Source organism: Gymnoscopelus microlampas, assembly GCF_963454915.1.
Source record: "Gymnoscopelus microlampas genome assembly, chromosome: 1".
In the NCBI taxonomy this organism is placed as follows: domain Eukaryota; kingdom Metazoa; phylum Chordata; class Actinopteri; order Myctophiformes; family Myctophidae; genus Gymnoscopelus; species Gymnoscopelus microlampas.
This window is the reverse complement of record NC_139962.1, coordinates 8,506,125-8,522,722: the sequence shown is the minus strand read 5'-3', so window position 1 is coordinate 8,522,722 and position 16,598 is coordinate 8,506,125. Positions and strand designations below refer to the sequence as shown.

Below are 16,598 nucleotides of genomic sequence, written 5' to 3'. Positions count from 1 at the left end.
TCCAAATTAGACTGGTATGGTCCTTTGAGGAGGGGATCACTTCAGTTCCCAATGTCTATTTTAAGCCAATTGAAAGACTGTCTGCACCACACACACACACACACACACACACACACACACACACACACACACACACACAGACACACTTTAAAAACCCTCGAAGCCAAGGTCAGCTGTGCAGGGACAAATAATCCAGTGTGATATAATGTGAGAGTGAAATAGGAGATTTATTCAAAAGCGATAAGAGCTTTCTGTTCAACCTTGAGGTTATAATGCTGAAATGAAGTGCTGCTTTCCACCCGAAGATATGTAATACTGAAGTGAGGTGTGTGTAGCAGCAGATTTTTCTCCCTGCTTAAACCATTGCACTATATAGACACGTTTTCTAGTGGTTCGCAGACTTGTTTGTGCTAAGGACCCCCAAATTGATATGAATTTGGCCGCGAACCCCCATCTGAAATGGTTTTGTGCCAAGGACCCCCAGGTGGGGGCTCCTCCCTCTAAAATCTGTCAAAGGGATGCATGTACTGTAGGTGTATATATATATATATATAGTACAGGAGCAGCATTGTTGTTAAATGAAGTTCAATATAGGGGCACGGTGGCGCAGTCGGTTGCGCTGTCGCCTCACAGCTAGAAGGTCCTGGGTTCAATTCCCGCCGTGGATGCTGGGGGCGTGTCTCTCCTCCGCGTCATCAGTGCCCACACCCTATAGGTGGGGTTGGTGAAAGGGCCTTTCTGTGTGGCCTTTCAGTTTGGACTATATCTTAGGCATTGGCACTGGGTGAAAAATGGGTTACAAAAATCGTGGGATAAAAATAAAATAAAAAGAGGTTCAATGTGTTTTTCAGTGAAGAGGAACCCTGTCCTGCTGGAGGTGCCTCTGCAGAGGAACAGCAGCTTTGCAGACGACCTGGACCTGGAGGTAGAACGACACACTGACCTGACCCCGGTCAGCACCGTGTCACAGTGAGTGAGAGAGAGAGAGAGAGAGAGAGAGAGAGAGAGAGAGAGAGAGAGAGAGAGAGAGAGAGAGAGAGAGAGAGAGAGAGAGAGAGAGAGAGAGAGAGAGAGAGAGAGAGAGAGAGAGAGAGAGAGAGAGAGAGAGAGAGAGAATGCATGTGTTTCAGACCTATAGGCAATGTTTTGGAGATAGAATTGGTCTATCTCAGGACATGTCGAAGATTTTACTGAGTGTTATAGGGGGTCGGGGTAAGAATAATGTCAATGGAATATCCCCAAACCACATACGCCTGTGTGTGTGTGTGTGTGTGTGTGTATGTGTATGTGTGTGTGTGTGTGTGTGTGTGTGTGTGTGTGTGTGTGTGTGTGTGTGTGTGTGTGTGTGTGTGTGTGTGTGTGTGTGTGTGTGTGTGTGTGTGTGTGTGTGTGTGTGTGTGTGTGTGTGTGTGTGTGTGTGTGTGCATGGCATGCATGCGAGGCGTTAATTTACGGAAAAAAAGTTAGAATATGGGGATAAGAGGTTTCTGCCCGACAGCAACGATATGCAGCGATATGCAGCACTATGTTATGAATCTACAGTAATACCAGGGACGTGCACAGATAGACTCTAGGTGGCGCTAGAGCACCTGCCCTTTGCCCTCTTGACCAGAAGTGCCCTTTTGAAAGAAAGAAAAAAAAAGTTTTTTTTTTTTCCAGTTTACAGCAGGGGTCTTCAACAGGGGGTCCTCAGAGTTACTACAGGGGTCCGCCAAATCTTTATGTGATATGATTTTTCTTTTTACCATAACCACTCGAAACCTAGCATCCCTTTTCTGAGGAGAACTTTAGCCAAAAATAGCAGATCTACAAGCCCACAACGCCTCGCGCTGCGAGGCGTTGTGGGCTTGTAGATCGGCTATTTTTGGCAAAGAGGTATAGGTGTAGAGGGAAAAAAGAGCAGACCAAGTAAACAAAAAAAAGTATAATTTACTTGAGCACCTGCCCCTCAAAATGTCTGTGCACGCCACTGAGTAATACTATGCCAAATACGATCCCACAGTCGGAGCTGAGCACTCCTATTGTTTCCATAGTGTTTACTGTTGGAGATTTTAATACAAACTAAATGAGGTGAAGCCTAAACAGCAGGGTAATGATGCTGAGTCTTAAATCACTCTGTGCTCCATTGACTTTTAAACATTTACACCCAGATGTTCCTATGGACCAGCGCCTCATCATACGCCTTTGTAATGAATCTGCTCATTTTCACCCAATGGTAGGCCTCTCAACAAGGAAACTAAATAAATATTATGCCTATATGTGTTGTTGATAGCTTTATAAAATTATAGTGGGTTTAAACCCAACATTCTGTGTCGAATATGAATTTTGTCTGAGCCAAATGGGAGGAGAAAGTATCCTCGTAAAAATTACAATGAGTTTATTCCATGAGCATATTCTAAAGTTACACAGAAAATGCAGGGCATATTTATACAAATATTGTTATCTGGGATAGAACTCTGGTGGGTACACATGTATATTATTTGACTGTTTCACAAAACAACCAGTTTAAATGTCATGGTGACTTGTTCAACAATACGTCTACATATCTTGAGGTTTCATAAAGCAACAATAATGTCAAGTGGAGCTGAGGTCATATGGTACAAGATGGACGGTACATGATGGATCGTGGTGGCGTCATAATGCTATTTCTATCCATTTAAGACCGGGAATGCGTCTGTGTAATTTATTTTTATTTGTTTGGGCTATTCAAAAATAGTAGATATAAATATATATACTCATAGTGCGGCACAGAGTGAAACATTTTGGAAGTTTGTGCAAATCTTAGAATGCATATTTCTTTTACTCAAATCTTTCAATACATCTTTTTTTTTTTACTCAAATCTTTGCTTCTGGGGGGTCCCTGGAACAGCATATTTTGATGGCGATCGGCGGCCAAAAACATATAATTTTGGGGGTCCTTGACATAAAAAAGTTTGAGAACCACTGATGTAGCAACAATAGTTTTCCAGAAAAATTATGACATTTGTTGAGACATTTGACAGTTCAAAAATATAGCAAAAAGTAGCAGATCTACAAGCTCAAGATCTACTCTGTGCCGCGCTATGAGCTTGTATATCTGCAATTTTTTAATAGCCAAAGAATCTAAAATGACAGATGCTTTCCCGGATTCAATGGATTACGTTTTTATACCTGGGTAAGAAGGCTTACTCAAAAATGACAAGGAAATAAGGAAATAAATGAAAGGAAACATGAACAGATTTATCATGTGTACTCGTAAAAAACGTTTTTTTTTTTTTAAACGCATATACTTTATTGACTGGGGTCCCCCAGGGGTGTGCTGTATAGTTTGACCCCCTCTCATTTCTCCTCTACACCAAATCTTTTTGGCAAAAGGAGGATAATTTTTTCGTACTCGCTTCATATAGTTTGACACTTTCACGACACGAGCAAGGAGAATAGAACAGAATAGAAACAGGTCAAATAATCAAAGATATATACACTGTAAACATACGCTATATAGCATATCTCTGCTGTCCAGCCAGAAACTGCTAACTCCAAAACGCTCATTGTTCAGGAAACGCAAAAACAAAATATACGTTTTTCAGGAAATGAAGAAAACCTTATATTTTTAAAACAAAGCAACACTGCCTCATCAAAGTTGGTATAGTGACTTTATATATTGTCAGATACTTGCATGTGTCATTATATTATCAACACTTTAACCAAATCGCGGGTAAATCAACACTTTACCCAGCGCAAGTGGAGTTAGCAGTTTCAGACGAGCAGAAATCAAGCTGAAGTGGAGTTAGGTGTCCAAACAACAATAGCTCCACTCGCTGCTAAGGGAGAGGTTTCTGAAGGGTACAAATTCTCAAAAGCTAACAATGGATCTCCAAGCTCACAATGCATCACAACAACGTGTGAATTAATGCCCTGATGCTTCATGCCACTTATTATATAGGCCTACAATAATAAACAGGACTTTAAATATTACAATAACTTCTGCAAAGAGGTAGTAGAACTAGCGCGACAGAAATGCTATGAACGCCTTTCTTCTTCTCACATTGCTCTCCTCATTAAACACTTAATAGATTTTAGAAATATAATTACTTGTTTTCATAACATTAGCGTCAGTGCTAAGTTTGATAAACAGGTACACTGCATAGTTTTAACAGACTACGGGGAGCTTGTTTACGTGATCCTCCTCCTCGTTCACTGCGCAACGCGCTCTACTCATGCTGTTGAAAATCAGCGCTGTAGAGGAGAGGGGGGAGTTGTTTGTTTTTGACGGACAGTTTGAGGATCCAATGGAGTTGGGAGTTTTCGTCAGAGGCGCTTTTTAATACTTTTCATTGGTTCAAATGTTTTGATATTTTACACAGACCTAAAGGGTGTTCAATAGCCTTGATTTATGAAAAAAAAAAAAAAACTGAAAATGGAGTTAGCTGGTCCTGGCTGGACACCGACGATATGTAGTAGCAGGTATGTACACGAGCTTACAACAATAGAATCATATGCAGATGTGTGCATTAGGTGCAGCTATAAGGCAGCAGCCATAATAAGGTAATTAATGTGTGGCCACATTTCAAAATAAAATTGTATGTGTTCAGCTTATCTCTTAATTCAAAGGAATGCATCTCAAGAGCCCCCTTCAGTATGTATACCTCAGTATTGGAATTATAGTTCAGTACATTTTGGTACAAACGGGTGGAAAAGAGGTGTTGACGGTTGCAATGCCTCATATTTCATCACTTTCATGTTAACTTCAATGCCTGTCATGTTGTCATGACAACAAAAAAATACACTCCATGATCAAAGCAGACAGATCCTCTGAGTCTACGGCAAGACGAGAAGCACATGAAGAGTGGGTGACAGTGTTTGGTAGAAGGCAGAGACTGAGAAATATATATGTATGTTTCCTTCAAATGGGATTATGTATGTGTTTTAAATATGTTTGTATAAAATTAATTAGGAAGAGGTCAATCTAAATTAGACAGTTAGCTCATTGCTATTATTATAAGCATTTTGTCTGAGCATTTCCATAGAAACTGACAAATCTTTTGTATTTCCATAGAAACTGACAAATACTTTGTATTCCATAGAAACTGACAAATCCTTTGTATTTCCATTTGATACATTAGTTCAGCGTACGTAACGTATGCGCGTATGTTTTCCATGGGCGGTTGTTAAATTCACTTCACTCTCGAAAGAGACGAGACATTCAGATTTTGAGGCACAGACAGGAAGGGTTTTTACACTATAAACTTAACACATGGGTTTGTGTGAGTGCATGCACTGATTGCAGAATGTGCTTGAGTACAGAAGTCTGTAGAACTGCCTGCTGATCATTATATTGAGCTTTACTTTATACTCCCTCGCACGTGGGTGTCACTTAGCCAAAAAGAACAGATCTAACTTGTAGTTCTGTCCTTTTTGGCAAGTGACAACCTCGTTTTACAGGGTGTAATTTAAGCCTTTAGATTTGAATATAGCTATGGATCCTATGTTCAAAAGCAGTGGTTCTAAACCTTTTCATGTCAAGGACCCCCAAATTGATGGCCGCTGACCCCCATCTGAAAAAGATTTTTCCCAGGGACCCCCAGAAGAGAAGATTTTTGTAAAACATTTTCAAGAGTGGTACAGTGGTACAGTTGGTAGCGCTGTCGCCTGTCGCCTGTCGTCCCGCCGGGGACGCTGTGGGTGTGTTCTCTCCTCCGCGTCATCATTGCCCATACCCTAGGTGGGGTTGGTGAAACGGCCTACTCTGTGTGGAGTTTGCATGTTCTCCCCGTGTCCCCTAGGGTGAATACCCTCACATAAAACATGTAGTAATCCTGGTCTCTCTATACCGCCTCCCCCATGACAGCCAGGGCGCCTGATGGAGGGGAAATTAACTGGTTGGAATAACGTGTTCCTTCCACGCGCTATACGTCCTACCGGGGAAACTCCCCCCTGTCAAGTGATAAGGCTTGTTAGCTCTCATGCATTGAAGGAGGCATGAGCTCGGCTCTGGGCGCCCGGGATTACTGGCACTGGGTGAAAAGAATCATGGGGTAAAAATGTTCATAAAAATAAAATGGCAGATGCGTGCCGCGCTGCGAGCTCGTACATCAGCAATTGTTGAATAGCCAACGTATAAAAAATATGGATAAAGTGGTTAAAATGATTGTGATGCTGTATTAACTATACTTTAGCTGGGGACCCGGGGGTCCCCGGACCCCACTTTGATAACCACTGCTTAAAAAGAAAAACGATGTCACTCTCACACAGAATGAACGAGTCCCACAGGAGAGCCATCCGTGTCATCCTGAGAATGAGATACTTTCTGGCTAAGAAAAGATTTCAGGTGAGCATGAAAAACAAAGTGTTCTAATCCTCACATAATCACTGTAGTCATTCTTCTTGTCTTGTGTCATTTCCACTGTGCTGCTCACTGGGTTGATCTGGGGATTTGCGGAACTGCTAGCTATGACTTGATGATTGCCAGTTATATTACAGGATATTACTCATCAAGATTATACTGTTTTACTTAATTCATTATTATTTCTTGTATTTAACCATTATAGTCCCTCTGACATTAAAATGATGTATTTTCACAGAGACCGACTATGACCTGGAATGGTATACTTTTTTTGTTTAAATTACATTTACTAGTCCATTCCCGCCCGGGCATATGAGCACCCAAAGTATGTGCAGTGTGGGTTATGCGCTGTGCACAGACAGTAGATCAGGGATGGAACGTGACTTTGGACAGACAGATTATGTCCACAGAGGTTTCCTTAATTATATGTAGGAGGATATTAGTCACTATTCTAAAGGCCCTGACAGATAAAAAGCATATAAGCACACGCACGCACGCACGCACGCACGCACGCACGCACGCACGCACGCACGCACGCACGCACGCACGCACGCACGCACGCACGCACGCACGCACGCACGCACACACACACACACACACACACACACACACACACACACACACACACACACACACACACACACACACACTGTGTTCTGGTGCTCTGTGCCACACGTCCATGCTCCTGAATAGAATCATATTTGAACTGAGGACCATTGTTGGGAAGTAACTAAAGTAATATGTAACTTAAAGTAATATTATTACCTTTTCCCAGTAACTAGTAACGTAACTAATTACTTTCACGTTTTGAGTAATAATATTACCTTTACTTTTTTTCAAAAAGTAACTTATTACTTTTTTTCACGAGCCTCGGTGGTACTCTGGGTTTGAGTGTGTTTATTTGATCCTGTGTTGTTTTTGGTCCATTGATATGATAGACTGGTTGGGATCGAGTTGCTATGCAGGCTGCTTGCTGATCCGGTCTAGAGCGGATACGGAAACGTTGCGCACTTGTCTGTGTGAATTATTATCAGCTGCGGAAGGGCGGGCCGCCCTTAAACCGGAACAAACAGTGTTGCCATGTCTGCTTATTATAAGCGACTTGTTAACCGATGAAGATGCGCCGTAAGCTTGTACGTCGGCTATTTTCTATATATATATAATATAGGTCACTGACTGTTTGACGTCTGTTTTCTGTCTGACGCAGATTGTGTCTCATGATGAGTCATTATCTGTTTGAACCCAGGTGTTTGAATTTGAATATTTTATTAGGCAAAAAATACATTAAATACATTTAAAATACTTGTTTCCATTGAGGTCCTTAGTATTCAATTCATAGTCGTCAAATGGTTTTCATTTAGTCTGTAAGTTATGAATTCATACACTGTAAAAGTCTTAGTGTTAATATAATTCAAATGAGTGTACAATGAGGATTTTACAATGTAGGCTGCAGAAAAGAGAAAAAAACAACTGCTAATGTTGAAAATGCAAAGTCAGACTTTTGGGGAGAAAGGATGCAAATTATTGGGGGCGAGAAAATAAAATTAACTAAAGTAATAAGTAACTAGGTACTTTTGGCAGGGAGTAATAAGTAAAGTAACTACATTACTTTTTAAACAAGTAATATGTAATAAGTAACATATTACTATGTTTTAGTAACTATCCCAACACTAATGAGGACCCCCTCTAAAGGCCTATTCATACTCGACGTAAGACCCTTAAGTAAGCATAAGGAACAGAGGGGGAGACCAAAAGGGGGAGCGGGGGTGGGGGGTTTGTCCGTCAATTATGTCATCCGTCAGGTTGAGCTCTGAGCTCAACCTGACGTACCTTCACTGCTTCCCTCTGGACGATGAATAGCCTCTTGGCCATGATCACACATAAGAAACGTGTCAAACTATGAATGCACTGAATGCACTGACATAAAGAACGTACCAGTTCCTCACCCCCGACATACGTCAATACCCATCTCCGTCTAGTATGTACGCCACTTTAATAATCATATTTGAACTGGGGACCAGCCACCCTGACAAGCACTTGGAATTGTAGGAGTTGAGGTACATGAAATTTAGTTTGACTTGGTTCCACAGATAAGTATTGGCGTTGTGAGCTTGTAGATCAGCTATTTTCGAAATGTTTGCCTCTTTCTTATATCATTTGACAATTTGGCATTTTTTTTAATAGTATAGGACTACTGTAGTTTGATTACTAGTAGTTGATTACTTAGTTGATTACTTTTGATGCAGTAATGGTCTTTTATTCTTTTGGTGAGGTATCAAAAAGGTCTTAAAAGTCCTTAAATTGTCACTTCACTGTCATCTGGGGTTAGCAACTTGTGGGGACCCTCCTGGGGGTCACAACCCACAGGTTGCGAACCACTGCTCTGAGAGACGCGTCGAAAGGTTTTGACGTGTTCCCCTGACGCCTCCCGTGTGGCCGCAGCTATTGTTAAACTATAGCCTGACGCTTTACATACAGTGCATGCTTTGTATGTGTGATTATGGCCTTACGAATGTTTTAACACCAACACATTACACATTACGTTTCATGGAGATAACTGTATATAGGTCATACATAAGGTTAATCATGCTAAAGATATATTTTTTCTCCATAATATCCTTTCTGCAGCAAGCCCGCAAGCCTTATGATGTGAGAGATGTCATTGAGCAATACTCCCAAGGTCACCTGAACCTCATGGTGAGAATCAAGGAGCTGCAGAGGAGGTGAGATGATCGTCTAATAATCCCAGAGTTTCTCAACGTGGGGGCTGGGGACCCTTACTGGTCTGTAACTCAGAGTGTCGTTAACAGCGAGGAGTTCACCGTTTAAATTGGGGTCCACCGAGATAAGGATAGTCTGAAATGGGGGTCCGTGGCCTTAATGCATATCCAAGTGGGTCTTTGAAATTAGACGGATTGAGAACATAGACTGTAAAAAGAAATAGAAAAGTTTGGTCAACCCTGATCTAAGCTGATAGATAGACGCATGGATGAACGCAGCCATTATGAATACTACATGCATGGATGAATGAATGAATGCTGTGATCTTTTCTACTAAAGGATGGACCAGTCTTTGGGGAAGCTGACTTTGTTCCAGTCTGGCTCAGGTACCGTACATTTTTAATGAATGTACAAAATGAAAGCATGATTACATTTCACTGTATTAATATTATTCTTTTCCTCTGAAGACAGGGCAAAAGACAAAGGCACAAACACAGTTGGATCGAGGCTGGCCCGCATGGAGGACAAGGTAGGATCAATCATGCGATTTTAAAGCTTGACAACTCCAGCTCCAATCAGGGATTTGTATGTTAATTAATATATCATTATTTATTTCTTTTTTTACTTTGGATTTTAAAAATAGCAGAAATAGCTGATCTACAAGCTTACAATACGTCACAAAATGACGCGTTGTAAGGATTATGCAACGATTATGCAAAAATATTAGCAATTATCTCAAATAATTGCGATTAGGCGATCATGTAATCATTGTGACAGGCACACAGATCCTGTTCTAGACAGCAGTGTTAATTTTGTCGACTAAGACTAAGACTAAAAGACTCAAAGACTTAAGGTTTTGTTATTTAGTCGACTAGACTAAGACTAAGACTAAACAATTTTCAGAAGACTAAAATAGGACTAAAACTAGCTCACTTCCTACAGAGCAACGCTGTAGAAATGGAAGGAAAAACAAACATTCACGTGTCATTATTTGCCTATCACGTCACTCACGTCATTCACGTCATTTCACACGGTCCGTTAACAGAGTCATTTCCCAGCATTCGTATCGTTTGCGTTGTTGGTGTTATGGGTCAATTTCAACCCTGCCATTTTTTATTATTAAAATATGCATTAACCGCTTTAGCCTTATATATACTTCGGCTATTTGAAAATAGCCGATCTACAAGCACCAAGTGTGAAGTTGATTGACGGTTCTCAAGATATCTGAAGGACATACAGCAGCAGTTCTCAAACTTTTTTTCGTGCCAAGGACCCCCAAATTGACACGCACCCCCAGAAGAGAAGATTTCTGCACGAAGCGTTGCGTTTTGAGCTTGTAGATCTGCTACTTTGGCTGTTTTTGAATTTGAATCCTGAAAAGTAGCAGTTTTGGACATATATGAGTCTTTGTGATAGGATTTTTTTTTTTACATTAACCACTTGAACCCTAGCATCTCTATTCCGATGCCGAAAATAGCAGATCTACAAGCACACAACGCCTCGCGCTGCGAGGCGTTGTGTGCTTGTAGATCGGCTATTTTCGGCAAAGAGGTTTGGTGTAGAGGGAAAAAGAAGAAAATCAAGCACCAAGTTTTGAGGTTTAAGTGGTTAAATGTCTGAAATGAACCATACATATTAATTTACACAGCACTGATGATATAGTCAATGAAGCTATCCATGAAATCTATGAAAAAGTGTAATCCGCAACACAATTGTATGCAATGTATGGGGGTCCCTGCTTCGTCTCTCTCTCAGCTAAGGGGTCCTTGGGCTGAAAACGTTGAAGACCCCCTGCTCTATAGCTTGTAGATCTACTCATGTTGCTTCATTTGACTGCATATTATCTTTTTTATTATTATTTTGCTAGATAACACGCATGGACCAGTCTCTGAACCGCATCGCAGACTCCCTGGTCACCCTGCTGGACCAGAGGGGTACTGCAGGGGAGGGGGACGGAGGGGGCGCAGGAGGAGGAGGAGGAAGGGGACGGAGGAGGAGTTTTACTGTCCTCCCCAGCCAGGACAGCCTTCCCAGCTATGAACAGCTTTCTACCGCCGCCTCCTCCTCTCCTCCTAACATGAGCAGCTCCTCCGCCCTGACCCCTCCTCCATCCAGCCTACAGCCTCCCCTCAACACCACCAGGAACGAGAGCTCCTGAAATGGGACTATACGTTGCTCAAAACGTTGCAGCGGGCTTCACTTCAAATGGTTCTTTTTCGACCACAAGAACTAAACGAACCACGCTGTGCCGTGTGACGTATATTTCACATGGTTGTGGATTTGTTTCGATACAAACAAATGCTCCAGCTGGCTTTCAGGTCAGGTTCTCTGACAGAGCCCTGCTCAGGAGGAAGTTCTAAGTTACTTTCAAAGGTTTTCAGAAATAGTGACGAATTCTATCTTGGCTTTCTTCAGCGCCCACTTCAGGGGTGTAGGTTAACCCTTCATAGTGGAATAGAGCCAAAGTGTGTAGGTTTCGGTATCCAGCATTTGCTGGGATATTATTTGGGTGAAATAGGCTTACCCCTCTCTCTCTCTCTCTCTCTCTCTCTCTCTCTCTCTCTCTCTCTCTCTCTCTCTCTCTCTCTCTCTCTCTCTCTCTCTCTCTCTCTCTCTCTCTCTCTCTCTCTCTCGCACGCTCTGGTCTGGCTTCATAACACAACAGGAACCGTTGCTATGGTTAAAAAATACTATAAAGGATGGAAATGGAATAACTTATGGCTCAGAATTCATGGCATTGCAACTATATGCTTTATAATGTTGTACATATCAGTTATTATACATTTGAAAGACTATGATTTTAATAGCTTGAAATTATTTCCAGGATTTTTCTTTATTTTGTTTTGGTATTTTTTTTCCTCTGCATTGTACTTGAAATTCATGAAGGTAGATGTTGTCATTGACAACAACATCATAAAGCTACTGTGACAATCTCCTACTGTATGTGTTTTAGAATTAATGAATACAATATTTATGTTTTATTGAATTTATCTTGGGGTCAACGGTTTTCAGGTGTAAACTTCCACCAGAGTTCAAATTAGATGTAATCAAATGATTGATTGAAGACTATGAAATAGTATCTGACGAGAAATAAATGAACTTGCAGTATGTTGTGTATTTAAAAAAAAAAGTTTATCAAGGTTAATAAAAAGGACAACGTTGCATTTTTAACCTGAATCCATATCATTCTTTTGTGAAGAGGAAACGTGAAGATCTGACATAAAAGATTCCAGTGCACTGGTGGAAAGTACATTTACTCAACTACTCTACAATCTTGAGGTATCGTTTCACTTTGTATGTTCATTTTTCAATACTTTGACAAGGCAAATAGGAGGCACATTTTGTGCTTTTTGCTCCTCAACAATTATTTGAAAACCATATAGTTTTAGACTAGCATTACACATGGATTAACAAAAATTTGAAGCCCTATTTTATGTTATGTCTATTCGAAAATAGCAGACATACTCGTTCACAACAATGCATAGCCTCACAATGCGTTGTTGTGAGCTTGTAGATCTGCTATTTTCGCCGAACTTTCGCTCCAGAATAGGGATACTCTGTATGCAGCTGAATAAATCTTTTTTTGGAACAATGGTGCCTAAAGAAGTTGAACTTTTTTCTTTTGAGAGCAACCTGAAGCTAAACATCCAATAAATCTATTTTAGGGGGGGGCATAGTTTATAAGACTCTCCACAGCTGACTTGGCGGGTGTTTGGGGGCTTGGTCTTTTAGTCAGGTGACCTCCGGGGCAGCAGATGGTGACCTCATCCCCACTGACCCAGTGGTTGGGACGTCCCACTAAGGGCATTCCACCACACAGCAGCACCCCAAAAATGACCATCTGGACCCTGGCCTTCTGCCTCTTGTGTCTCTCCAACAATGGAGCAGCGCCACCTCCTTAAGTGTGGTGCTAAGTGTGGATGTCCTTTGTGTTGGTTCAGAGGTGTGGGTGAGGGGGGGGGAGAAGGAGAGTATTGTCATGTGGATTGAAAAGGGTTTTGGTTTGTTTCTCGTATTTGTGCTGCTGTTCCAAGGATTCAAAAGGCTTTATTTGTCTACATACTCACAGTGTGTGTGTGTGTGTGTGTGTGTGTGTGTGTGTGTGTGTGTGTGTGTGTGTGTGTGTGTGTGTGTGTGTGTGTGTGTGTGTGTGTGTGTGTGTGTGTGTGTGTGTGTGTGTGTGTGTGTGTGTGTGTGTGTGTGTGTGTGTGTGTGTGTGTGTGCAGCTTACAAAATATAATTAATAGGTAATGGAAGATTAAAATAAATAATAATAAAGTCTATGCACTCGGGCAAGAAAAGATTGCATCAGTGAAGGTTCTGAAATATCATGGAAATGCATTAAGTCAACAACATGAACCCCAACATGTATTCTAACATGTTAATGAGTATTATTTGGACACACAATGATGACAAATAGAAATTACAAAAGTATTTGAAATGTGCAGGAGAGGATATGAAACCCTGTTGGGCTTATACGAATAATAGGTGAACATTCAGTGGAGAAAAAAAAGCAGATCTATAAGTTGGGGGCTTGTAGATGGTGTTTTTTGGCTAAGAGAGTTGGTGTAGAGGAGGGGGGGAAAGGAGCAGACCAAGTATAAATCCCTGGGGTATCCCAACCAATGAAGTATTGGTTAAACAAAAACTGTAAACAGAAAACAGCCTGTGATGAATATACACAATAATTGTGTTGTATGGTCCCTGCTTCATCTCTCTCTCAGCTAGGGGGTCCTTGGCCTGAAAACGTTGAAGACCCCTGCTTTACTGAATACATGTGGTGCACAGCTTGTTGTAATACAGGCAGTGGGAGTGTTGAGGGAGTGAAACCAGTGCAGTGGGTGGATAACTACTTACTGAATGTATTTATCAGCAAAAGTGAAAGTCTCTCCATGAATCTCCAAATCATTTCTGTCAGGGTTGAAATACCTCTTAAGTCCAAAACTGTTTACTTTTCAGGATTCAACTTCAAAAAATGGCAAAAGTTGCCAGATCTACACGCCATGTTTCGAGCTTGCGGATCTGCTTCTTTCGATGATTTTGTGTGACGCTGTAGTATGATCAAGTAGGGCGTTAATTTACGGGGAAAAAACACACAAAAGTTAGAATATGAAGATAAGAGGTTTCTTGCCCCAACAACAGCGATATGAGACCATCTGTTGGTGCTTGGTGCAGTAATGCACGTCGTCCTCTTTATCACGCTGCACTTGCTGTTCACACCACAGTGTGAACGAGCCTTTTCAATGTCTTTCCTCCACTAGGCCTACTAATACTTGACTTTAGAACCAGATTTGATTTTGACAGCACATTTTGATTTAATGATTGGTTGGTTGATGCATGCTGAAAATAGCAGATCTACAAGCTCTCAACACGTCGCGTGTGAATTCGATTTTTTTTTTATTCGATTTTTTTTTTTTTTTTTTTATTAGAATTTTCAATACTTTTGAATTTGAATCCTGAAAAGTCACAGTTTTGGACTCATGAAGTTTCCACCCGACAGAGACGATGTCATAGAAAAATAGGAGTGTGCAGAAAAAGGGTGGAAGTGACTGACATTTTCACTATATATATATACCAGGTAAAGTCTACAGCTTGACATGTTGAGTGACCAGACCGTTGCATTTAATTCCAGTGTCAATGCAATGGTATGGATGGAAGAAAATAATGGTACTTTTTGCAATCTCCTCTGTAGCCCTCTGGCTAAGATCAGCCTAAAGTCTAACAACAGTGCAATGGTTGTCTGCAAACAAACTTTCAAATACACATAGCTAGTCTTGCTTTGGGCAAAGGGTTAATGATGATAGTATCCTGATTAGCCTATGAAAAGGGCTGGGGAGTGAATGGGAATGAATGGAGGGAAGGACACAGGGGGGTCAGAACAGCTCCAATTAGGAACAAAGGGCTGATTTGCAGGTGAAAAAGACGGCACACTCTGTTGTGTGGCTATTAGCCACCAGCCTGCAAGCCCTGCATGCAGCTAGCCTGGCCAGATGGCCTCTTCAGTTCCTACACTCTTTCTAGCACAACCATATACCTTCACTACACAGTAAAACAAAGAGGCTTAATACACTGACAGTTTTTTTTAATGGCTCTTTTGGATGCAAAAATATATCTCCCCCCACCTTTTTTTTCCTTTTCTTTTTTTCCCTCTTTTTCTTTTATTTTCTTTTCTACCAAAATGGTGACACAGGTGCAAAGAGTAGACGTTTGGGTCCTAAGACCATTATCAGCACTATTTACAGGTTGCCCAGGTTGGCTTTAAGTATAGCATTGTTATGCCCAATGGCAAAGATACAGCTGTTTTTCTTGTGTTTTGATGCTTTGAATTGTTGTGTTGAATTGTTTTGATGTTTTTCTTTTGTTCTGATGTTTTCAATTGTTTTTAGTTTTGACCATGTGCAGCACTTTAGTCAGCTTGGCTGTTGTAAACGTGCTATGTGAATAAAGTTTGATTTGATTTGATTTGAATGAGGCTGATGGAAGGCATGGAGTGACCACAACCAACCAGCCCACTGTATCACCACTGTTGTAGCAAAATGCAAGCAGATATATTACATATCCAATATAAACCAACACACAACCCATACAATAACACCAACATGGAATCTATCCAACGCTGTCATATCATTCTTTGAGAACACATATATGTCAGTATTATTTGCAAGTCATTTAAACCAGTGGTTCTCAAACTTTTTCATGTCAAGGACCCCCAAATTGATAAATATTTGGCCGCGGACCCCCATCTGAAAATATGTTGTGCCAGGGACCCCCAGAAGCAAAGATTTGTGTTAGAAAAATAGCAGATATACAAGCTCATATAGTGCGGCACTCGATGCCGCGCTTTGATCTTGTAGATCTGCTATTTTTGAATAGCCAAAGTATAAAAGGTTAAAAGTGGTTCAAATGATTGTGATGCTATATTAACTACCACTTTGAGAACCAATGATTTAAACAACATGGAGGAAGATATTAGAACAAAGAACCAAATGTGGTTACATTTGAAAATAAATACCTTTTAGTTTGTCGCTACCTTTGATTGAGTTAGCCTACTTTTCTTTTTTTTTTGTGTCTCTTCTGCACTGTCTGTAACTGTGTCTGTTATTATTTTACTTCTTTTGTTTCATGCATCCTAATGTCATTGTATAATTGTGTTTATTTTCTGTGCAAAGCACTTTGAATTGCCTTGTTGAAATGTGTGATACAAATAAAATGGCCTTGCCTTTTATACACTCTCAGAGTTAAATGAACACAGAGGACTTTACAGCATTGGTTCTCAAAGTGGGGTCCGGGGACCCCCAGGGGTACTTGAGGAGGTTCCAGGGGGTCCCCAGCTAAATGATGGAAAGTACACTCTCAGAGTTAAATTAACATTGATTTTACAACATAAATTGGGGTCCCAGAGATAGAAATGCCATTAAATGGGGTTCGCAGCCTAATGCATGTCAAACTGGGGGGTCCTTGAAATTAAGATTGAGAATCACTGCTAGAGCCGTAAAAATCTTGTCCCTGGCTTATCTTTTCAAAAGGGGGTCCGTGGGGTAATAAGTGTCAATTTG

The 16,598-nt window shown here is 40.9% G+C and overlaps 1 protein-coding gene across 1 annotated transcript in view; it reads left to right on the top strand.

Moving 5' to 3' along the window:
- Positions 1-11,200, top strand: part of kcnq1.1 (potassium voltage-gated channel, KQT-like subfamily, member 1.1) — a gene marked incomplete at both ends in the record, with an annotated part of 54,999 nt that extends 43,799 nt beyond the window's left edge. Inside the window, 6 exons of the mRNA XM_084052287.1 lie at positions 852-969; positions 6,232-6,307; positions 8,951-9,045; positions 9,382-9,428; positions 9,510-9,571; positions 10,910-11,200. Of these exons, the coding sequence (XP_083908413.1) occupies positions 852-969; positions 6,232-6,307; positions 8,951-9,045; positions 9,382-9,428; positions 9,510-9,571; positions 10,910-11,200 (689 nt within the window). The remainder of the gene's footprint in view (positions 1-851; positions 970-6,231; positions 6,308-8,950; positions 9,046-9,381; positions 9,429-9,509; positions 9,572-10,909) is intronic.
- Between the last annotated feature and the right edge of the window lie 5,398 nt (positions 11,201-16,598).